The sequence below is a fragment of the Lytechinus variegatus genome, chromosome 5 (genome assembly GCF_018143015.1).
Source record: "Lytechinus variegatus isolate NC3 chromosome 5, Lvar_3.0, whole genome shotgun sequence".
Lineage (NCBI taxonomy): Eukaryota > Metazoa > Echinodermata > Echinoidea > Temnopleuroida > Toxopneustidae > Lytechinus > Lytechinus variegatus.
In genome coordinates, this window is record NC_054744.1 from 3758060 (window position 1) to 3778878 (window position 20819).

The following is a 20819-nucleotide window of genomic DNA, read 5'->3' on the forward strand; positions in this document are numbered from 1 at the left end:
TTTATTGTACTGATGCAATACAGTACATGTATCAGTAAGCATATACATGTACACGTAGAATGTTTTATTCTTCGTGTATATGTAGTATTATTATTTTTAAGGCTGTGCATCAAAAGTTATTGGAGAAAATTCATAAAATATCACAAATGGGTCACTTTTAAAAATGATTAACGTTGTGTGTTTTGCCTTTTAGGTTGAATGGTCCTGAATTTTATTACATTTTAGAGTTTTCTGTTGACAAACTCTGCAGCCTTTTTGTGTCATCTTCAATTTAAATCAACTTGATAGGATAAAGTGCTATTTTATGAATTAATGATTGAAAACAGAAATGATTTATAATTTTATTTAGTTGGTTGTGCAATAATCTGTGTTCCTTTCTATTTAATGTTAACACATTGAGCAGAATTCAATTTGAATCTCATCAAACTCCTTGTTATCTCAACTTCATTTTGAATATATATGTGATCTGAAGATGTGATTGGGGTTTTTGTTGTATACTTGTCCATCAGAGTGGGTCGAACTTGACTTTTTGTCGATGTTTACTGGGAAGAAAGTCAGTTTGTTATAGCGACATATATTTAATGATAATAATAATAATAAAAAACGCAGTATTTATTATTCGCCATTTATCTAGTAAACTATTCCAAGACGTAGAGGGATGGGAGTATTACAGAAAGGAAAAGAAAATATGTCTTTACAGCGGAGCACACACTATGGGATCTGTTGCACTATGAATTCTTATTAAGTCCATTCTGCATTAATCATGGAAGTTTATTTGAAGTTCTGCATAATATTAAGAATAATAGAATCAGATTTTTGCTTTGCGGCAAGCCCTGTGGTCAGAGTAAAGTAAAAATTGACTTTAATTCGCAGCCAATTATGATTTGGAATGAAATTTGCTTTCATTCATTCCTACAGGGAGACTTGAACAAGACTGAATTTAGATTTCAGTAGTCCTACCTCTGTTCTGAACTCTATTTGCTAAGATTTATTGGTTGGGATATTCATATAAAATTTAACATTTGTTAAAAAATTTGGATCCCAACGGATCACATAGTGTGAGCTGTGATCTGTATGCTAGCCTGAGAAGACAATCTTTTCATCACAATTCAAGGAAATTTACCCTTAGTGACAAGGGAATATGTGCTATGTCATTGCACTAAAGCAGATGAAAGTCTTCAATGATGCATGCTAAACTGTACTTTTAACGAATAATAACTAACGATCTGATTTGCTTGCCTGTTTGCAAACTAACAATGATTTTCAATAACGTTTTGAATTTGAAAAATCAATGTTAAGAAGTTTCATCGCAGGTTTGATATCATATCATATTATAAGTCAACGGTGGGCATTAACAATAAGGCCCATATTCTGATAGCAGGTTTAAAGTTGTGGTTTAAGTATGGATAGCCAATAAATCACTATCGGTAGAAATATAATATTTCAGCTCATTTGGCTCTCATTAAGCATTCCTCCTCCACTCGCTTTTTTCATGTCTTCTCTGGCCGTCCCCTCATCCCATCTCCCAAAGTTTTAAACAGCAAAGAAACCTATGTCACATAATTCAAAGCAACCCATTTCAAAATATGAAATAAGTTTATGAGTTCACAAGACCCATGTCATTATTTGCCACCTTAAAAATTTGACAAGCAAACCACATGTTTTGCTATTTATTTATCATGGGGGGGGGGAGGGGGGGTCGCACAGTACCAATTTGTTTCTTAAGCAATAGAAGATAAGAATAATGACTCGGGAGATTTACTGGTTATTCCACCCTCTTCTTTGGTCTATAGGAGAAGGCCAAGGAGAAGAAGGCCGCACCAACCAAGAAGGATGAGGATAAGAATAAGAAGAAGCTGACGGCCCTTGAGACCCAATCAGACGATATGAGTCGCATTGCTGGGGCTTGTAAGATCATTGAGAGGATGGTGAATCAGAACACTTTTGATGATGTTTCACAAGGTATGATGGTCCAATTACCAGGCCCATTTTCTGTCTTCTTTTTCCTATTTTGAAAGGTTAATAACCAAGAAAATTGGCAATACCCTACAATACTCAGAGCTTCTATTCAATAGTGACTGGAAATGTAATTATCTTGGTGTAAAGATGATATTTGATATCTTCCAGCTTTTACTTCAGTCATCTGAGGATGTTATTTACGATTTCTATGTTCGATCAAAATCTGGCCTTTGATTTATGGTTAATTCAAAACGAAGCTGCTACTTTTCTCATTTACATTTTAACACTGATCGCAAACCTAAATAAAGGTCTTTTTGACAACTGACGTTCCAGAAAGGTATAAACAAATTGTCGAATAAGATCGTAACACAACATCACAATTCTCTTTTTCATAATAGTGCACCCCCAACTTGATCCCTCCAAGGCCAATATAGTTTTCGCTGGGAAAAAAGGGGGTATAAAAAGTTCTTTGTGGGAGAGTGTTTACCATAAGCATTTATGATGTTTTAAAATGCTTATTCTGCCCTTGCAAAGGAATCATAAATGCAGCCTTGCAGACTCAAGTGTCATCGTTCATGGAGAATGTGACAATATTAGAGTGTCTTACCCACTGACAATTGTTATCTATTGGTGCAGAAAAGCCCTATTATGAAGACAATGCTGGAAAATGGCCATGTGACTCCTCTAATTATTACATAATTAAACACTGACGAGAGAGTATTTGCATACTCAAAGAATTGGCAGCAATAATGAAGTGACTTAGAGCCAGTTTATCTTCTTACCCCAATTCAAAACAGAACATTTTCAAGGCTTGTTATTTGTAACATTAACTAGTTTTTTTTTCATAATGGTAATTCTCCTTTGGTCATCTGTTTGTCTTGATATTTCTAATACGGTTTCTCCTGATCTTTTTTATTTCTCAAGATTTCAAGTACTACGAGGACCTCTCCGATGAGTTCCGAGACCAAGAAGGAACTCTTTTGCCCCTCTGGAAGTTCTCCTACGACAAGTCCAAGCGCTTGGCCGTCACTTCAGTTTGCTGGAATCCTAAGTATAAGGATATGTTTGTCGTAGCCCATGGATCATGTAAGTTTTTTTTTATCACTACATTAAGTTTTTGAGAAAGTAATGTGAAGAGAGAAATTGTATTTCTGAATTTTATGGTATTGAATTGTTGCTTCTCAAGAGTAAAGTGCATGCTTCACGTTTGTTCTATTTAGGGGGATTATAGTCCTGCTATAAATTTTAACTGATGAAACCTTAGTGTGATGATTTTGGTATGGCTTAAAGATTCCTTAAAGGAATCTGTTTGCATTAAGATAAACCTGACTTTGATTATCCTTTAATAATCTTATCCCACCATGTATGTGCAAGAAAAAATGTGTTATACCAGACTTTATTGCAGTTGACCATTTTGCCTTCATTTCGATTATTTATTTCAAGAGGAATTGATCCCTAACCTGTTGGCAAAGTGAGACCCTTTCAACCATCAGAACAGCTCAAGTGCTGCTCAAGATGATACATGTCATCCTCAACTGCTAAAGTTGATGATCATACCTACATGTATATATTGAGCCGTTTGATGGATGCGCCAGATAATTTTTGGTTGAAATCCTTTCGAACGTTACTCTCCATGATTTATTCTCTCTTTATTGCTCAAAAAGACGATTCCATGAAGCAGTGTCGTGGCATGATCCTGTGCTACACCCTCAAGAACCCATCGTCCCCCCCCCCCCCCCCCCGAGTATAAGATTCTTCTCCTGACTTTAATCTCTCTTCTTTTGCTCAAATAGACGACTTCATGAAGCAGTCTCGTGGCATGATCCTGTGCTACACCTTCAAGAACCCATCGTTCCCCCGAGTATAAGTTTCTTCTCATGACTTTAATCTCTCTTCTTTTGCTCAAATAGACGACTTCATGAAGCAGTCTCATGGCATGATCCTATGCTACACCCTCAAGAATCAGTCATTCCCTTAATATAAGTTTGTTTTCATGACTTTAATCTCTTCTTTTGCTCAAATAGACGACTTCATGAAGCAGTCTCGTGGCATGATCCTGTGCTACACCTTCAAGAACCCATCGTTCCCCCGAGTATAAGATTCTTCTCCTGACTTTAATCTCTCTTCTTTTGCTCAAATAGACGACTTCATGAAGCAGTCTCGTGGCATGATCCTATGCTACACCTTCAAGAACCCATTGTTCCCCCGAGTATAAGATTCTTCTCCTGACTTTAATCTCTCTTCTTTTGCTCAAATAGACGACTTCATGAAGCAGTCTCGTGGCATGATCCTATGCTACACCTTCAAGAACCCATCGTTCCCCCGAGTATAAGTTTCTTCTCATGACTTTTATTTCTCTTCTTTTGCTAAAATAGACGACTTCATGAAGCAGTCTCGTGGCATGATCCTGTGCTACACCTTCAAGAACCCATCGTTCCCCCGAGTATAAGTTTCTTCTCATAACTTTTATTTCTCTTCTTTTGCTAAAATAGACGACTTCATGAAGCAGTCTCGTGGCATGATCCTGTGTTACACCCTCAAGAACCCGTCATTCCCAGAGTACATCTACCCTGCTGACAGTGGCGTCATGTGCCTTGATGTCCATCCTGAGCACCCGTACCTGATCTGCGTTGGCTACTATGATGGCTCGGTTGGAGTCTACAATGTGACGACTACAGATGCCAACCCCGTCTTTCAAAGTACAGCCAAGACGGGAAAGCACACGGATCCAGTTTGGCAGGTGAGAAAGAATTTTCTTGTCAGTTTTATCAGCAAATGATACAAATACTGATGATCATGATAGTGGTGGTGACGATGATGATGATGGTGACATGATGTTGAAGTTCATGATGATGAAGATGGCAAGGATAGTGTCGAATGTTAAACATCTATATCACTCTTATCCAACAAACCTGGTGATCAAGGCATTCTAAAATTACCCCAGCTTTATTAGCATGCAGCCTGTTTCTCTTGCAGCATTTAAAGAATTTTTTCCATCCCTTACCCTGATATGAAGCCCCTCCCCCACCCCACCCATCAATGCCTCCTCTCAAGAATTGTTTTCCTCACTTCTATCACCTGTAAGGAAGGAAGTAGGAAGCTCTGATAGGATGTTAGCAAAGTGATTTAAGCTGTACTTAAACCTTTCAAAAATTACAGTATTACAGACTGCACCTGTTCATTCAAACCTTGAAATGACATCACCAGGAATCTACATTTAACTGTCTTTGTCTCAAACCTGTTTCGTGGGTTTACAAAATTCATTTTGAAAAAAAAAATTGTGATTATTGTTGCAGTGTTTTAAAGTAACCTGAAACATTAAGAGCTAGGCTAAACATGAGAGGGATTTTGTGGGGTTTCTTTTTCAAAGTGACAAAGAATAACTAAATGTAGAGATGAGTTCAGCATTCACAGCATATCGTTTTATGGTATATTCCTTCCCTATGAATATTTCAGGTGGCCTGGCAGAAGGACGACTTGGACAACAATCTCAACTTCTTCTCTGTATCATCTGATGGACGAGTGGTCGCTTGGACATTAGTCAAGGTAAAGTCCCTCACCCCCCAAAAAAAAAAATGACAAAGAAGAGGATAGGTGCAATACAAGACAGGATTAGAAGAAAGAGAAGAAAAAATAAACATGAACGGACTAAAGACCATAACGTCAATTAGGGTATATATATATTTTTTGTGTGCTTGTAATAGTTTAGGGGTTAGCACAATTTCTACAGTTCAGTCTGCTCTATTTTATCAATGTTATACTTTAATAATGATATCCTTTTGTATGATGTAGTACTGTGCTTTACCATGTATCATTTAGATCATATATGTCAACTGACTATCCCAATTTTTATACCTGCCCCTTTCATTATCGAAGCATAGTCTCCAAGGAATAAACACTGACATATGTGTGATAGGAGTCATTCAAGTGCATTGAATGAATGAATCTTTATTTCGTTTCAATTCCGGTATCGAACAACAACAACAATTTCTTGATATATGACTCTAATGGAGCATTGCAAGAAACTTGCAATCTATTGCAAGTCTATTTTCAGTCCCTAATTAATGATATCTCTTGTTATTCATTGTAAATTTGTGATTGATTGCTGAACTGCTTCTTGAAACAAGGAGTGTAATCTGATTTGCTACAGATAATATTGATCCATTGATTGTAAAAATTCTAACAGAAAATTTGCAATTGATTGCAAATATTTTCTTGCAACACCCCCTAAGTTTGCTCTATCGTTTGTTTTGATGTAGAATGAATTGACGTACACTGATGTGATTCAGCTACAGCTTGATGCCGCTCCTCAAGATGGACCCGAAGGCACACAGCTTACCCCTCTTGGTAAGGATAGCCATCGATACATGTGCTTTTCTGAAATCATCTCACTCTTCAAATTGGCAACAGTCACTATTTTCTTTTCTAGCTAAGTTCTTAAAGGTGGTAATCACATGCATTATGGAACATGCTGAAGAAAAAGTATGTCCTTGATGATGATAAGTTCTGGAACCTGTATCACAAAGCATAGCAATCATCATAGAACATTTTGTTTACAATTGATTGCATTGACAACGAGGTATAATTAGTCGTGCATGTATATTTAATCAGTATCTGGGGTCTGTTTCATAAACAGTTACAACTATGGCAACTTTGCAATCATGCCAACTGTACAGAGATTCTTCTGATTGGTAGAACTCCAAGGAAACAAATTTTCATCTTTTCACAATCATGTTGGTGTTTACCTTGTGAGCTTTCGCCTGCTCGCTTCTGCAGGTTTCTTCAAACTAGCGCTTACTCGCTGTAGTTTGGTAGGATCGGCAGCGCAGCAGTCCGAAAGAATAGGAATGTGCGTGGGATTTTGATTATGGCAACTACCATATATCAAGGAGGCTCAGTAGCCTAATCACTAACAAGGTACCAAGGTAGTTACAGTTGTAGCAAAGTTGCGGTAGTTGTAAGTCCTTATGAAATGGGGTCCCAACTCAGCGTACTTTTTGCTGTCATAACCGAACTTAAGCTTTGAATTCTTTTCTTCATCCATGATCCAGGTTGTGGGACATGCTTTGACTTCCACAAGCAGACAGACTACCTGTTCCTCGTTGGCACGGAGGAAGGCAAAATCCACAAGTGCTCGAAGGCCTATTCCAGTCAGTTCCTGGACACCTTCGAGGCCCACCACATGGCCGTCTACAAGGTGATGTGGAATCCCTTCCATCCAAAGATCTTCATCTCCTGCAGTGCGGACTGGAGCGTCAAGATCTGGGACCACACTTACAGGTTGGTTGCAGTTCCGAAGTCTTGTAATTTTTGGGGCTGTTTCGTAAACTTGTTTGTAAAATTATGCATGACTTTATGAACGACTGTGATTTGGCAAGCCTCTTTGGTCTCTCTGAATGGTTGCCAGATTTTTCTTTGATTTTGATTGACTGAGGAGCACTATGGTGACATTACTATGGTGACAGTCGGATAAACAGTCTTTGTTGTATAAGATGTCCGAGTAGCTTGATATCAGAAAAAAAGCCTTTCATGAAACATGAAACACTCCCGTAATCAGAGGAGCATTTCATCAACACTATCATTCGACAAGTTGTCAGATATGACAGAATTTCCTTGAATTTATTTGGCTGAGAAGCACTGTTACTATGGTAAGTGTCGCATGAAATAGGACTTGCCTGATAAAACGTCTGACAAGTCCTTTCATGGAACACTCCCCTGACCACATTAGCCAAGGTTGAAATACACAGACGTAATGTACTATTGACAAACATTGTCAGTGCAAGGGATATGAATAATTTAGAAATAATTACGAGAAAAATTTGTGAGTTTTATGAACGGCTCCCAGTCAAAATTGGTATTCCATGAGCATTTTGTTAAAAAAATTGAACAGTAACAAGTGAAAAATAGTAGTTTCAAATGTGCTATTGTTTGCCAAACTTTTTTATAAGTTCTCATATCCAAGAAATTTCTTCTGTAGGTTGAATATTAGTGATAATGAATAGAATTGTATTTAATCCCCCTCCCCCAACATTTCCTTGAATACAGAAATGGTCCGATGTTCACCTTTGACCTTGGAAGTGCAGTGGGCGACGTAGCCTGGGCGCCATATTCCTCCACAGTCTTTGCAGCAGTTACGGCAGATGGCAAGGTAAGTGAAGGATTATGACGCTGTTTCGCTGATGGGGATAATAATAATAATAATAGCGGCATATTTACCCAGGGTAGCCACTTCAGTCCCGAAAACTGTTCTCCCAGCAGGCCCTGCTATTATAGTACCTTGAGTCTCAAAAATAAAATATATGATCGCTATCGAAATCTGCCCATGTGGCAGTAGTAGTAAAGAAACATTCTTTCATTCTGTCAGGAAGAAGATAATTATTGTTGTACAATGGGTTTAGGTGTCTGAATACCGACTTGTGAAACTTCATACTTGTAAAATAAGCCAGTTCACGGTTAGCTAATGATCAACTTTTCTCAAGTGACCTTTGTGGTTTTTCATTCGGAAGAGCACTATCATTTTCAAATGTAGATGTTGCATAAGCTTTACCAGTAGAGTATTCAAATTCTAAGAACAAAGGCATTGTATAGACCAGGTGACTAGAATAGTACATCAGGGATAAAGTTTGGAAATCTATTTTATTATCTGCCTTTGGCACATTTGACTATTGTTTAGGCTACTGTCAAATACCAGTGATTATGAAGGCTCTATTTATTAGGTGCTCTTCAGCTTGGATGTGATAAATGAATATTTTGAAAGGAATACATGAATAATCATCAAATCACAAGTGCCTATGTCAGTGAATTTGAAAGCCACCTTCATGATTTATCTCAAATGACCTTTTTGTGCTCGTGCGCAGTTTACAATCGTGAACAGGCTTATAGAGTTAGAGAACCATTTGACCAGAGACTCTGATGATTATGCATCTTTCATGGGTGTAAAGCAAATGGATGGCTACCTGAGAGTGATTTATATGACACCTAGATAGATCCTTGACATTTGATTGGTTGTTGGATATCAATCATTCAGCCCATTTTACAATGGCGTCATAAACCGTGCAATTTTGGGTCCATTTGATTTTGTCCTGTTTGCAGTGCATGTTGCATGTACGCTCGCACTGCATGAGCATATTTTGCATCAAAATTCATAAATTTCATATGAAAACAAATCTATTTTTAGGTGTCGTATAAACCAAATAATGATTTTTTTTTCATTTGTGCAATGGACAGAATGAAGTATTCTGTCCATTGAACTCATAAATATTCATTATTTGTATATATATATATGGACTTAATGTGATGTCCTGGCTCCATCGTTTAGGGCCAGCGGCCACCATGAACATTTTCCGCAGTGAGAAACTCTGACCAAACCCTAAAACTAGTCAGTCACGATATGTGTCTGAATGATCCAAACGCTATATGAAAATTTTACATGACATTTCAAAATCGAGTTTAGATATAAATATTGTGTGTGTGTGAACAGGTGGTATTTGTCTTTATCATTTGTAGGTCCATGTCTTTGACCTCAATCTCAATAAATACGAGCCGATCTGCGAGCAGGCAGTGGTGCAGAAGAAGAAGACCAAGCTGACTCACATCACCTTCAACCCCAACTTCCCCATCGTGCTGGTGGGCGATGACCGGGGCTACGTCTCCAGTCTCAAGCTCTCGCCCAACCTCAGGAAGGTTCCCAAGGACAAGAAGGGTGCCGCCCTCAACCACGGCCCCGAGGCTGAGATCGCCAAGATGGACAAGCTTCTGGCTCTGGTCAGAGAGCCACCCAAGGATAACAAAAGCTAAGAGGACACCTAGAGCAATTTAATGACTGGGTACAAAAAAAAAATGGGGGCAATTGTCTGGCCAAACCTAACTTTAAATTATAGATTACAGCACAAATTCATCATTTCACTGTTCTCCATATATTGAGATTTTGTAAAAATGGAAATTGTTTCATGGAGCACTTTGCCATTTGACATCTGTTATAAGCTACTGAAATCCTTGCTTTTGATTGGCTAAGAGCAAATTGTGACAATGGATATCACTGACAAGATGCTTCATAAAATGCTTCTTGGTGTCACCTTTGGGACCCATTGGGAGTAATTGCAGACTACTGTCTGGTTTTATTAGATCCATCCAAAGGGGATTGAAACTGAAGCTTGTCAGTAAGCACCCTGGCCCGTCTTCTGAATTCAGGTTTAACTTAGACCATGGTCTAAATCTGTGCTATGGAAAGCTAAAAATGTCAAAATTTCACTTACATTGTATGTTTTTTGTAAGTTTACTGTGCTCTTTATTAATTCGTGAATGGTGAAGAATACTATCTTATTTATCCTTCCGAAACAGTTAAGGATGATTTGAGAGAAAAATAAGCTGATACATTGAAATTCTACTGTTAGAGATTAATGCCACTATTGGCTATCCATAGTTAAACCACAACTTTAAACCAGAGTTGAAATGAAACCCAACTTCAAAATACTGGTCCATAAGTACAGGTGTGGTTATATGCTATTTCCCAAATCGCAATCTGAAGCCTATTCTTTGTCTTTGGCTTTTTTTATAAGAAATACTATGAAATCACCACTCCATGTGATTATGTCAGTGGAAGAATGGATTAAAATACCAACATGTCACTATCTATCGACATAACATTTTCTCCACTCCACCATTATCTCAAAATTCATGATCTTTACTTCAACTTCAACAATACTTTGCTTCTATTTTTCCATTTTTTTTTCGTGAAAAGAATTTACGACGCCTCTGTATTTCAACTTCCAATATATATTTTTTTTTTCCTAATTTCGATACAAAGGAAACATGTGGCCTTTCTCAATCTTTCAATTTTACTGATAAGGAAATTTGTTGTACATATGTATATTTCTAAAGTGTGTATGAATATGAAGGAAAAGGTTACATTGTTCACTTTTTACTCATTACATTTTATTTATTCCTTTTTTTTTCAAAACTACTGAAGATCTGCACATTTCCCATGTTTGTAATTCTTTATTTTTTTTAGACAAATTAGAAACAACTACCGGTGGGTGTTTCATAAAGCTGTTCGTAAGTTAAGAGCTACTTTACGAACGACTGGTGATCCTTTCTTACGCGGTTAACCATCGCCTATGGTGTATACCATTTACCAAAAGAAAGGATCACCAGTCGTTCTTAAAGTCGTTCTTATCTTACGAACAGCTTTATTCATATTTTTCATTCTCACATGCAGAATAATTATCTGTGGTTAAACACATAACATTTGTGGCATAAATGTATTTATTTTCATCAAAGTTTATTAAAACACACCATTGATAAAGATATTTATATTTGTAATTCATATTAAGCCTTACTGTTTTAAATTGCGAATGCCGTCCTTACAGTCTGATATATTTCTTCAAGATCCTGTAATAAAACATTTATTTGAGAATGCATTATTGTACTCAAAATTGTATTCATGATACTAATTTTATGTCATATTGAATTTGAAAATAAATGCTGACAAAGTATGAAATACCTGTCTTTGTATTTTTTTCTTTCTTTAAATGAACTTTATGAAACCATCATAATCATCATATTGCCTGCTTTCTTGGTTTTGAGGGATGATTATTCTGGTGATGTACATGTAATTCAAAATTTTATTGTGAACTAATAAATAATTTACCCGTATGTTCAATCTTTTGACAATTTGGCATTTGTAAGGGGAAAGGAGCCAAAAACAAAGAAAATGAGGGATAAATAGAAAGAGAGATAATGCACCCCTCCTGATGCGATTTGCATGGTGCTATAATAATTATACTTGCTTATATAGCGCTTAATACTTACTTTGTCAGAAGTCTCTAAGGGCTCTACAGTATGCAGCATAATTACCCTGGCTTTAGCAGTGCAGCTGTTACGCGCGCTGTGTTTCAAGGAATAAATTCCTGCCAGGTACCCATTTACCTCACCTAGGTTGAGTGCAGCACATGGATCAATTTCTTGCTGAAGGAAATTATGCCATGGTTGGGATTCGAACCCACGACCCTCTGTTTCAGAGTCCGGAGACTAATCCACTGGGCCACAACGCTAACTGAAGGCTTGTTAAATCTTACAGGGGGGTCTTATTGTAAATTAAGAGTGACTTTAAAAACGACCGGTGAATCTTTCTTATGCGCTAAACCATAAGAGTAATCCTCAATTTATAAATTGTTCAAATGTGTTTTCCTTCATTGAATCCTTTTTTCTGAGCCTACGGCAAAACAAAAGACGGAAAACTTTTTCTTTAGGCTTTACTTTTTCTTCTTGCTCCCTCCGTCTTTTTTTTTCAGTCTATCCAGTATTCAAAGATTGAGCTTTTTCCTGAACTCCTCATCAAAGTCTTTCATAATCATTTCTTGATGCTTCTGAAATGTTTCATTCTGAGCCACAGTGAAGATGTTTTTCCATCCACCGACAGTACCTGAGCAAAATATAACCATGAACAGGCCATTATGACTTGGACTCTATGGCCTGTATTCTGAACTCGGGTTTAAATTAAACTCTGGTTTAAAGTTGTGGTTTATCTATGGAGAGCCAATTGGTTCACAAATCCCTAACAATACAAATCAAATTTATTAACTCATATGACACCCAAATTGTTCATAATTGTCTGGGAATGTTAATTGAAGCATTTTTCTTTATTATGAAAACAAAAAGAAACAAAATAGTGAACATAAGAAATATAAACAGAATCTTTGAACATTTGGCTTTCCATAATTTTAGCACAGACTTAGACCATGGTCTAAGTTAAACCTGACTTCAGAATACGGGCCTAAGTGATCATGAACATGGGTTGCTATGGATACCTTTTTTCTTCATTCGTCTTTCTCCCTCTGTTTTCATATCTTTATTTTGTTCGCTATATTTTGTTTGCTAAATCGGGTTGGGGGTATCCCTTGCTCTCTTGCTTCAACATTCCCAGTTGCGTCGTTGGATACACAGTTGCATGACCCCTAAATTCCAAAGAAACCCCTAAAATGCTTTTTGTGTTTGGTTCGAATTGTTTTATGAATGATCAAGGGATACAAGAGAGAAAGGATGATCAAAAGTGTTTTGTTTTATCATACTCCCCCCAGATAGCCTATATGGTTGAACAGGTCAATCATCAGGTTGAACAATATAGGGACGAGCACACTCCCTTGGGGAAGACCTATTTCAATTTCCATACCTTTGTAAAGTAGTGGTAATATACCAGCAGCATGGGTGAGTAGCTTTCCTTTGTCGCCTAGCTCGTCTTCAAGTCTGGCGTAGGTGGCTTTCATTTCCTTGAGCGAGGAAAGTCGAGTGACTTCAGCAAGTTGTTCAGCTGAGAGATCATAACCAAGGTGTGCGGCTACTTTAGCTGCGTTCCCGGCTGGGTCCTACGGGAGCCAAACATCGAATAGTCTGTTATTTTGTTTATTTTTGTCTCACCTGCATAGCAGAGTGAGACTATAGGCGCCGCTTTTCCGACGGCGACGGCGGCGTCAACATCAAATCTTAACCTGATGTTAAGTTTTTGAAATGACATCATAACTTAGAAAGTATATGGACCTAGTTCATGAAACTTGGCCATAAGGTTAATCAAGTATTACTGAACATCCCATTAGAGTTTCATGTCACATGACCAAGGTCACAGGTCATTTAGGGTCAATGAACTTAGACCATGTTGGGGGAATCAACATCAAAATCTTAACCTGAGGTTAAGTTTTTGAAATGTCATCATAACTTAGAAAACATATGGACCTAGTTCATTAAACTTGGACATAAGGTTAATCAAGTATCACCAAACATCTTGCATGAGTTTCACGTCACATGACCAAGGTCAAAGGTCATTTAGGGTCAATGAACTTTGGCCGATTTGGGGGTATCTGTTGAATTACAATCAAAACTTTAAAAAAAATTTGATCTGATTCATGAAACTTGGACATAATAGTAATCAAGTATCACTGAACATCCTGTGCAAGTTTCAGGTCACATGATCAAGGTCAAAGGTCATTTAGGGTCAATGAACTTTGGCCGAATTGGGGGTATTTGTTGAATTACCATCCTAACTTTAAAAGTATGTTGGTCTAGTTCATAAAACTTGGACATAAGAGTAATCAAGTATCACTGAACATCCTGTGCGCATTTTAGGTCACATGACCAAGGTCAAAGGTCAATGAACTTTGGCCATAATGGGGGTATCTGTTGAATTACCATCATAACTTCGCAAGTTTATTGATCTGACTTTTGAAACTTGGACATAAGAGTAATCAAGTATCACTGAATATCCTGTGCAAGTTTCAGGTCACATGATCAAGGTTAAAGGTCATGTGAGGTCAATGAACTTGGCCACATTGGGGGTACTTGTTGAATTACCATCCTATCTCTGTAAAGTGTATTAGTATAGTTCATAAAACATGGAAATAAGAGTAACCAAGTATCACTGAACATCTTGTGCGAGATATAGTAGTCAGCACTTCTGCTATGTTGAATCGCGTGATGCAGGTGAGACGACCAGAGGCATTCCACTTGTTTCTTATAACGGCTCCTTTTCATAATATAATAGTAATAATATAATAATAGTCAATTTTCATAAAGCGCTTTTCCCAGAATGGCTCAAAGCGCGTTACAGCTGATTACCCCGGTCATTGGATTCATTTTAATCCGGCACGAAAAGTGCACAATTTCAACTCCCTGGTGAGCATTCCTTACATTCATCGCAGCCTCATTATGGCGCTGGAAAAATCAAACATACAATATCTTTCGCATCATACCGGGTACCCATTTAGCACCTGGGTCGAGAATGGCAAAGCGTGGACTTGCCAAAGGACGCTAGACCGAGGTGGGATTCGAACCATAGGCGGCGGAAGCGGGGGGGGGACCCCTAAATTTGTTCTTGATGACCTTTTTTTTTTTGCTTGTCAATTTATTTTCCTACGTCCCCCCTAAATTTTTGGGTTGAGAACCTTCTTTTTTTTTTGCTTGTCAAACAATTTTTGGTTGTCCCCTCCTAAAATTTTTGGCTTCCGCCGCCAATGATTCGAACACACCTCTGTTTGCAAGGCGAGAGTCAGAACCACTACATCACGGGTCTTCATACAAAAAGAGAATTCCTCAAACTTGTATTTATCATATCAAATTCAATTCAATTAAAAAACGGCTTATTAAAACATGCCTCGCAGTCAAAGTTTGAATAAAAATAATGTGTAAAATTCACATTAACGAAAATTACATGGAATATAATTACTTCTTTTATCGAACAAGAAAATGTGATAAAATATCATCAAAAACAATTACGATGAATTGCTCTACACTGTTTTTATGTTTGTTTATATTTCATTTTTAGAGGGGGGAGGTGACTAGAGGAATCTCCACAAAAGGGGTACTATTTGCTTCATGATATTTCATTTATCAACACCAAATTTGCACTGTATTTCCCTACACGTTGCTTTATAGGTTGCACCCACCATATTCTTTCAAAATGCACGCGCTTCTGTTTATTCTGAGAGTGACAATGAATACATATCAAGATCATCATTGAGCCTCAGTTTCAGAATCTTGCACTGTCATTCTCTATAAAGTTATTCAAAACTTGAGTCCATATATTTTTTAAGGAGTGAGTTTCGCCCCTGAACGTGTATGTCTGTCAACATTATTGACATTATTATGGACATTAGCACGCAATAGTAATCATAATCATTAACCATTTCTATCTTAAATATTGATTTGAAAAGACTGCCTTAGTCGTCTTGAGATCTTGATTTGGAGTTCTTTTTTATTCTATCGGCAGTTGCTCACAATTTTATTGTTTAGTATTCCTCCCCTCCCATATATCTTGGAGCAATGAAAATTCCGAATTAGAATAAAAAATATCTATGAAAAAGTCAATAGAGCCTACCTTTTTCATGTCTTCAAAATCAACGTAGAGAAAGTTGTCATCGTTGCGATGTTTCCAAAAGCCATACTGGTGTTCCCATATCGAACCGTAAGTGACTGGGATGTATGAAAAATATTTTCCTTAAATCACGGTACTATTTTGGAATAACATGTACAATGAGTTAATTTGTAGTGTATAACTATAGTAAAGTTGCACCAATGGCAAGTGTTGGGGGAAAAATTGGCAAATTTCCCATGATTAAAGAACTGCGAGCGAGCAATATAAGCCAGTAAATATTTTGACCTATTCGAATAAGAAAAAGTCTTATGTGATAAATTTTGACGTATAATGATAATTATATTTCACCCTTTTTGTTTCCCTATTTATTCTTAGCAATTACTTATTTGTTAAGGTAATACCCATCCATACGCCAAATTGCCAATTCGTCTACTGTCGACTCGTCCTCTCACTATATGGTCTACTTTCATTTAGTCTAATGCCATTCCGTCTATCAACATTTCGTCTAACAACCATTTGGTCCAATTATCACTTGTCTAATCACCATTTCGTCTATGACCATTTCGTCTCATAACCAGTTGGTCTAATATCTATTTTATTTTCTCTCATTTTGCACAATTTAACACTTAGTCTAATTAGACCAAATGGTATATGGACTAAATGGCTATTGGACCAACTGGTTATCGGACGGAATGGCATTAGACTAAATGAAAGTAGACCATGCGGTAGTGGACGAACTGATGGTAGACCGAATGATAGTAGACGGGTTGGCAATTGGACGAATTGGCATTAGACGAATAGGAAATGGCACTAGACTTAATGAAAGTAGACCATGCGGTGAGCGGACGAACTGATGGTAGACCAAATGATAGTAGACGAGTTGGCAATTGGATGAATGGGCATTAGACGAATTGGAAATAAACCATCCATATGCCAGTGCTGTTCAGGATCCAAATCTTGATTGACCCCCCCCCCCTCAGGTTTAAAGATCGTAGAGTGCATACTGTGAATACTTACTCTCATCTGAGATGAAAAAATCGAAGGCCTCATTCCATTCTAACGGATGAATATCAGACTTGCAGAAGTTATAAAATGACACTACACAGTCTTTTGGGTTGCGGGCTAGATATACAATCTGTGAGATTGGTAGAAATGAGATGGAGAAAGGGGGAAAAATAAAAAGGAGAAAGAGGGGGAGAAAACGATGCAGATAGATAGATAGAGAGAGAGAGAGAGAGAGAGTGGGGGAGGGGGAGGGGAGATGTCATTGGATTGTATTCTTAGTTGAATAGAAATTTTTCCCAAATAAAAAAAAATCCACAAACAAACAAACAAACAAGCAAGTAAACGAAACAAACAAACAAACAAACGTGGTGCATTCAATTTGACCATAACGATATGGTCCGTCCGGATTAAACAAAAATACAAGAAAAATTCTTCTTCTTCATCATCTTCTTCTCCTCCTCATCCTCCTTCCTTTTGGATTTAGCTTTTATTCTTAAATCTCAATTTATAAATCTCAAAGGATTCAAATCCTTTGAAATTCTGAATTTTATAAGATTGAAAGTAAATCCCATGTTCGATTGATCTCTAACTACAGTAAACCTGCATGATTCGTTTTAAATCCCCTCTTTTTCTTCTTCTCCTCCTCTTTCTTCTTCTCATCATCAATAGTATTATCAGTATCATTCATTTGTCATTTCTCCTATTGCCTAAACATGTTTTTTTTATAATATTTTTTTTGGGTCGTACCTTTGGTTTCTTCTCCCATATTTGTTTTGGTAAGAACTGAATCGGTAGATGTGTCTTATACAACCGTGGGGAAGGCATTGAAGCGACGTGTTCATATGATTTGCCTACACCTCGAATCCAAGCAGGATTCTCTAACAATTGAGATGATTGCTCGAAGCGGTCTTGGCTTGAGAGAGGGATGCCTGAATTACGTACAAGCAACAGTATTTCCGTCATCCAGTGTGTGCCTTTAAAGTATTAGAAAGCGAGAAAATTGTCAAATTATTCCTTAGAATACAAACAGAAGCTCGAGCTATATGAAGCGACCATTACTTGAAATTGGGCAACATTGCCGTGCACAGAAATTTTGTATGAGTGGAGGGAGGGGGAAAGGCACTTAAAAATATTTGAAAAAAAACTCGAAAGCGAGGGAACAAAACGACCGAGCTCGTCATGGGGGCGCTTTTGCATATTCTAATGTGCAACTGAACATTTCCGGTGAATTAAAAAAAAGTTTTAAACGTTTTTGCGGAGGCGAGATGGGGGTAGAACCCCCTCCCCCACTTCGTATGGCCACGCTTGGACACCCAAATTTTGACAAGCGTTATTATCTTCGCTATCCGTATCTAACGGGGAAAATAAAAGATGAAGGAAAATGCCTTTATGAAACGCTCTCTGAGAAAAAATTTGCTAGCATGTGTGCGGACAGAAAACTCAAGGAATAAGGTCAGTGAAATTTTTGATAACAGACTATTGGTCAAACAATGAGAAAATTATGAGCATTTGTATGTAGAGATCACTGTATTGTATGAACATCCTCCCCTTATGGGTCATAGGCCTACTTACCGAATCAAAAATGTAAAACTCCCTTATTAGTTTCGTACACATTTTCAATTCTCACTTTTCAAAATTCCATATAAAGATCAGGCGCTTTTTTCATAAGATGACATGTAATGTTAAAAAGGTTTTTCAAACCTTTCATGCGCACATACATGATATATTTTTATTATAATTTCCAAAATTTCATCTTTTAAAGTTTATTTTCAGTGTGCAAAGGGGAGAGTTTTATCTCTGCGACAAATATTTGGTCGCATTGCAAATTAATGGAAGTATCTTCATGAGCATTATAATTAGTAAAATTAGCAAAACAAAGAATCATTTTATATTTCATTGAACTAAAAAAAGAGAGATCAGTTCTCTAATTACATTCTTTTTGAATTCAGATTCTATCATTCTACCGTAATATTCGCGTTCTAAAATGCTTATTTTTTTAAAGAGAAATTTATCTTGTAAATTGAGTGATAAATAATTACCGGATTTCGGGTAGGTCGCCAGAATAACGTCATCTTCTCGAACTTCCATGTTCCGAATGCCTGACATATCATCCGGTGTCACGAAGGAGGCTATGCGAATCCCCTCGTATAGGAATGAATCCCTGATATGGGCAACAATGCTCCGTGGAATGCTATTCGCTTCAGGATCCGCCATCTTGTTTTTCTTGTGTCTGTCTTGGATGTGAACAGGATCGATTTCTGTTCCGAAATGTTGTAAAAAGGTGTAAAAACAAGACAGATTGAATTAAGCAATACAAAGAGAAATATTTTAATTCTTACTACATTTGATAAATTCTGTAAACAAGCCCCAAAATAACTTACATAAAAAAATATTATTTTCTGGTGCAATTTTCGGTGCTAGATAGGGTATATCCCTGCTTGTAAAGGTAAATTCTTCCACTGCCAACTCGTCCACTCACCGCATGGTCTAATTTCATTTAGTCTAATACCATTCAGTCCATCAACACTTCGTCTAACAACCATTTGGTCAAATCATCACTACGTCTAATCACCATTTCGTCTAACAACCAGTTGGTCTAATACCCATTTTATTTTCATTCATTTTGCAAAAAACACTTTAGCTTACTTAGACCAAATGGTATATGGACTAAATGGCTTTTGGAACAACTGGTTATTAGATGGAATGGCATTAGACTAAATAAAAGTAGACCATGTGGTGAGTAGACGAACTAATGACAGATCAAATGGTAGTAGGCGAATTGGCATTAGACGAATTAGGAACAAACCCTTGTAAAGCCCTCTTTGAGATTACCGAATAGCGCAGTCATCATTGGTAAAAGAATATGATGGCTAACATGGCCAAAACTGGCATATTGTTAAAAAAGAAAGATGCCCTATACCACCTAGTCTACAAATGTAGACCCACATCTGCAGTACGTGTACCACAGCTGATTCAACGACTCTGCATGTCTCACTTCGTTCTCCCTTTCAGGCTGGTTTGCTTCTCGGCAAACAAGCAGCAGCGCGCTTCGCGCGCTGAGATCTCACCTCATGAGCCATATAGTCTACATAGCAGACAAGTTGCCACCTATCGTCATGTTCCTAGGGAAGAGCAAGAATTCTTTTATAGGGGGTGGGGATGAAGATCCAAATGTGACGTCTCTTTTCTCACTCGAATACTATAGTAGAAGGGGTATTATAAAGTTCCATGACTGAGACAGCTCTTTATTATTTGTAGAGATGTTGTGGCTCAGTGGAAAATTCTCCGGACTTTGAACCACAATGTCCGGGGTTTCGAATCCCATCGAATCACTCGCGTCCTTTGGCAAGGCGTTCAACTACATTTGCCACTCTCCACCTAGGTGTAGAAAATTGGTACCCGGTAGGAATGAATTCGTTGAATGCTCAAGCATCTGATCTGGGTAGCCGTGCTAAAGCCGAAGGAAATAGTATGCAGCGCTTAGAAACATTTGTATTAAGCGTTATATAAATGTTGCATATTATTATTATGTACCCTTCTTTCTACCACACTGTAAAAACTGTATGCAGTGTTAAAACTGACACCAATTGATGTTGATAGAGGACCACACCCTGAGGTGTTAAAATTACACCCTAGAGATTAAACATAACACCAAAGAGTGCAAATGTAACACCACCATTTTAACACCGGTGTAAAATAACTGGTGTGGTCCTCTATGTACACCGGTTAACACCACAGTTTTTGCTGTACACCCTTCCCATTTCTTCCTATATTTTTCTTTTCATTGCCCCCAAGCTGTCTTCCAATTCACTGAAAAATCACGAGGGCAGCTGCTCCGCCCCCCCCCCCCGGTAGCGCCGCCCTGCATCAGGATATAATACCCTCCATACCACCAACCCGCCTTCTCGACCCTCCGGTAGAATAAAAATACTCTTCGGTGTTCGCCTCGTTAGATGCCCTCGATCTTTACACACTTCACCGACGCTGTTAGGAT

At 37.7% G+C, this 20819-nt stretch overlaps 2 protein-coding genes across 8 annotated transcripts in view; one reads left to right on the forward strand and one right to left on the reverse strand.

Annotated features, from left to right (window-relative positions):
- The window catches only part of LOC121415092 (dynein intermediate chain 2, ciliary), a 31333-nt gene extending 20455 nt beyond the window's left edge, over positions 1–10878 (forward strand). For all 7 annotated transcript variants that reach the window (XM_041608180.1, XM_041608181.1, XM_041608182.1 and 4 more), the window contains 8 exons: positions 1794–1962; positions 2884–3045; positions 4452–4699; positions 5416–5505; positions 6219–6306; positions 7011–7239; positions 8005–8107; positions 9466–10878. In XM_041608180.1, the coding sequence (XP_041464114.1) occupies positions 1794–1962; positions 2884–3045; positions 4452–4699; positions 5416–5505; positions 6219–6306; positions 7011–7239; positions 8005–8107; positions 9466–9756 (1380 nt within the window). In that variant the 3' untranslated portion in view covers positions 9757–10878. The remainder of the gene's footprint in view (positions 1–1793; positions 1963–2883; positions 3046–4451; positions 4700–5415; positions 5506–6218; positions 6307–7010; positions 7240–8004; positions 8108–9465) is intronic.
- Positions 10879–12022: 1144 nt separating this feature from the next.
- Positions 12023–19069, reverse strand: LOC121414721 (sulfotransferase 1A1-like). The gene is made up of 6 exons (XM_041607786.1): positions 18865–19069; positions 17573–17799; positions 16838–16955; positions 15824–15918; positions 13130–13322; positions 12023–12382 (listed from the first exon to the last, which is right to left on the reverse strand). The coding sequence occupies exons 1-6, from the start codon at positions 19037–19039 to the stop codon at positions 12264–12266; spliced, it is 927 nt and encodes a 308-aa protein (XP_041463720.1). The 5' UTR covers positions 19040–19069; the 3' UTR covers positions 12023–12263.
- Between the last annotated feature and the right edge of the window lie 1750 nt (positions 19070–20819).

Excerpts from the sequence above, each read along its gene's own strand:
- LOC121414721 (XM_041607786.1), bottom strand. The coding sequence starts at position 19,039 with ATGGCGGATCCTGAAGCGAATAGCATTCCACGGAGCATTGTTGCCCAT. Across the intron at positions 16,956-17,572 it reads TATGGGAGAAGAAACCAAAG|ATTGTATATCTAGCCCGCAA; the intron begins GTACGACCCAAA and ends CCAATCTCACAG. Across the intron at positions 13,323-15,823 it reads ATTTTGAAGACATGAAAAAG|GACCCAGCCGGGAACGCAGC; the intron begins GTAGGCTCTATT and ends TGGCTCCCGTAG.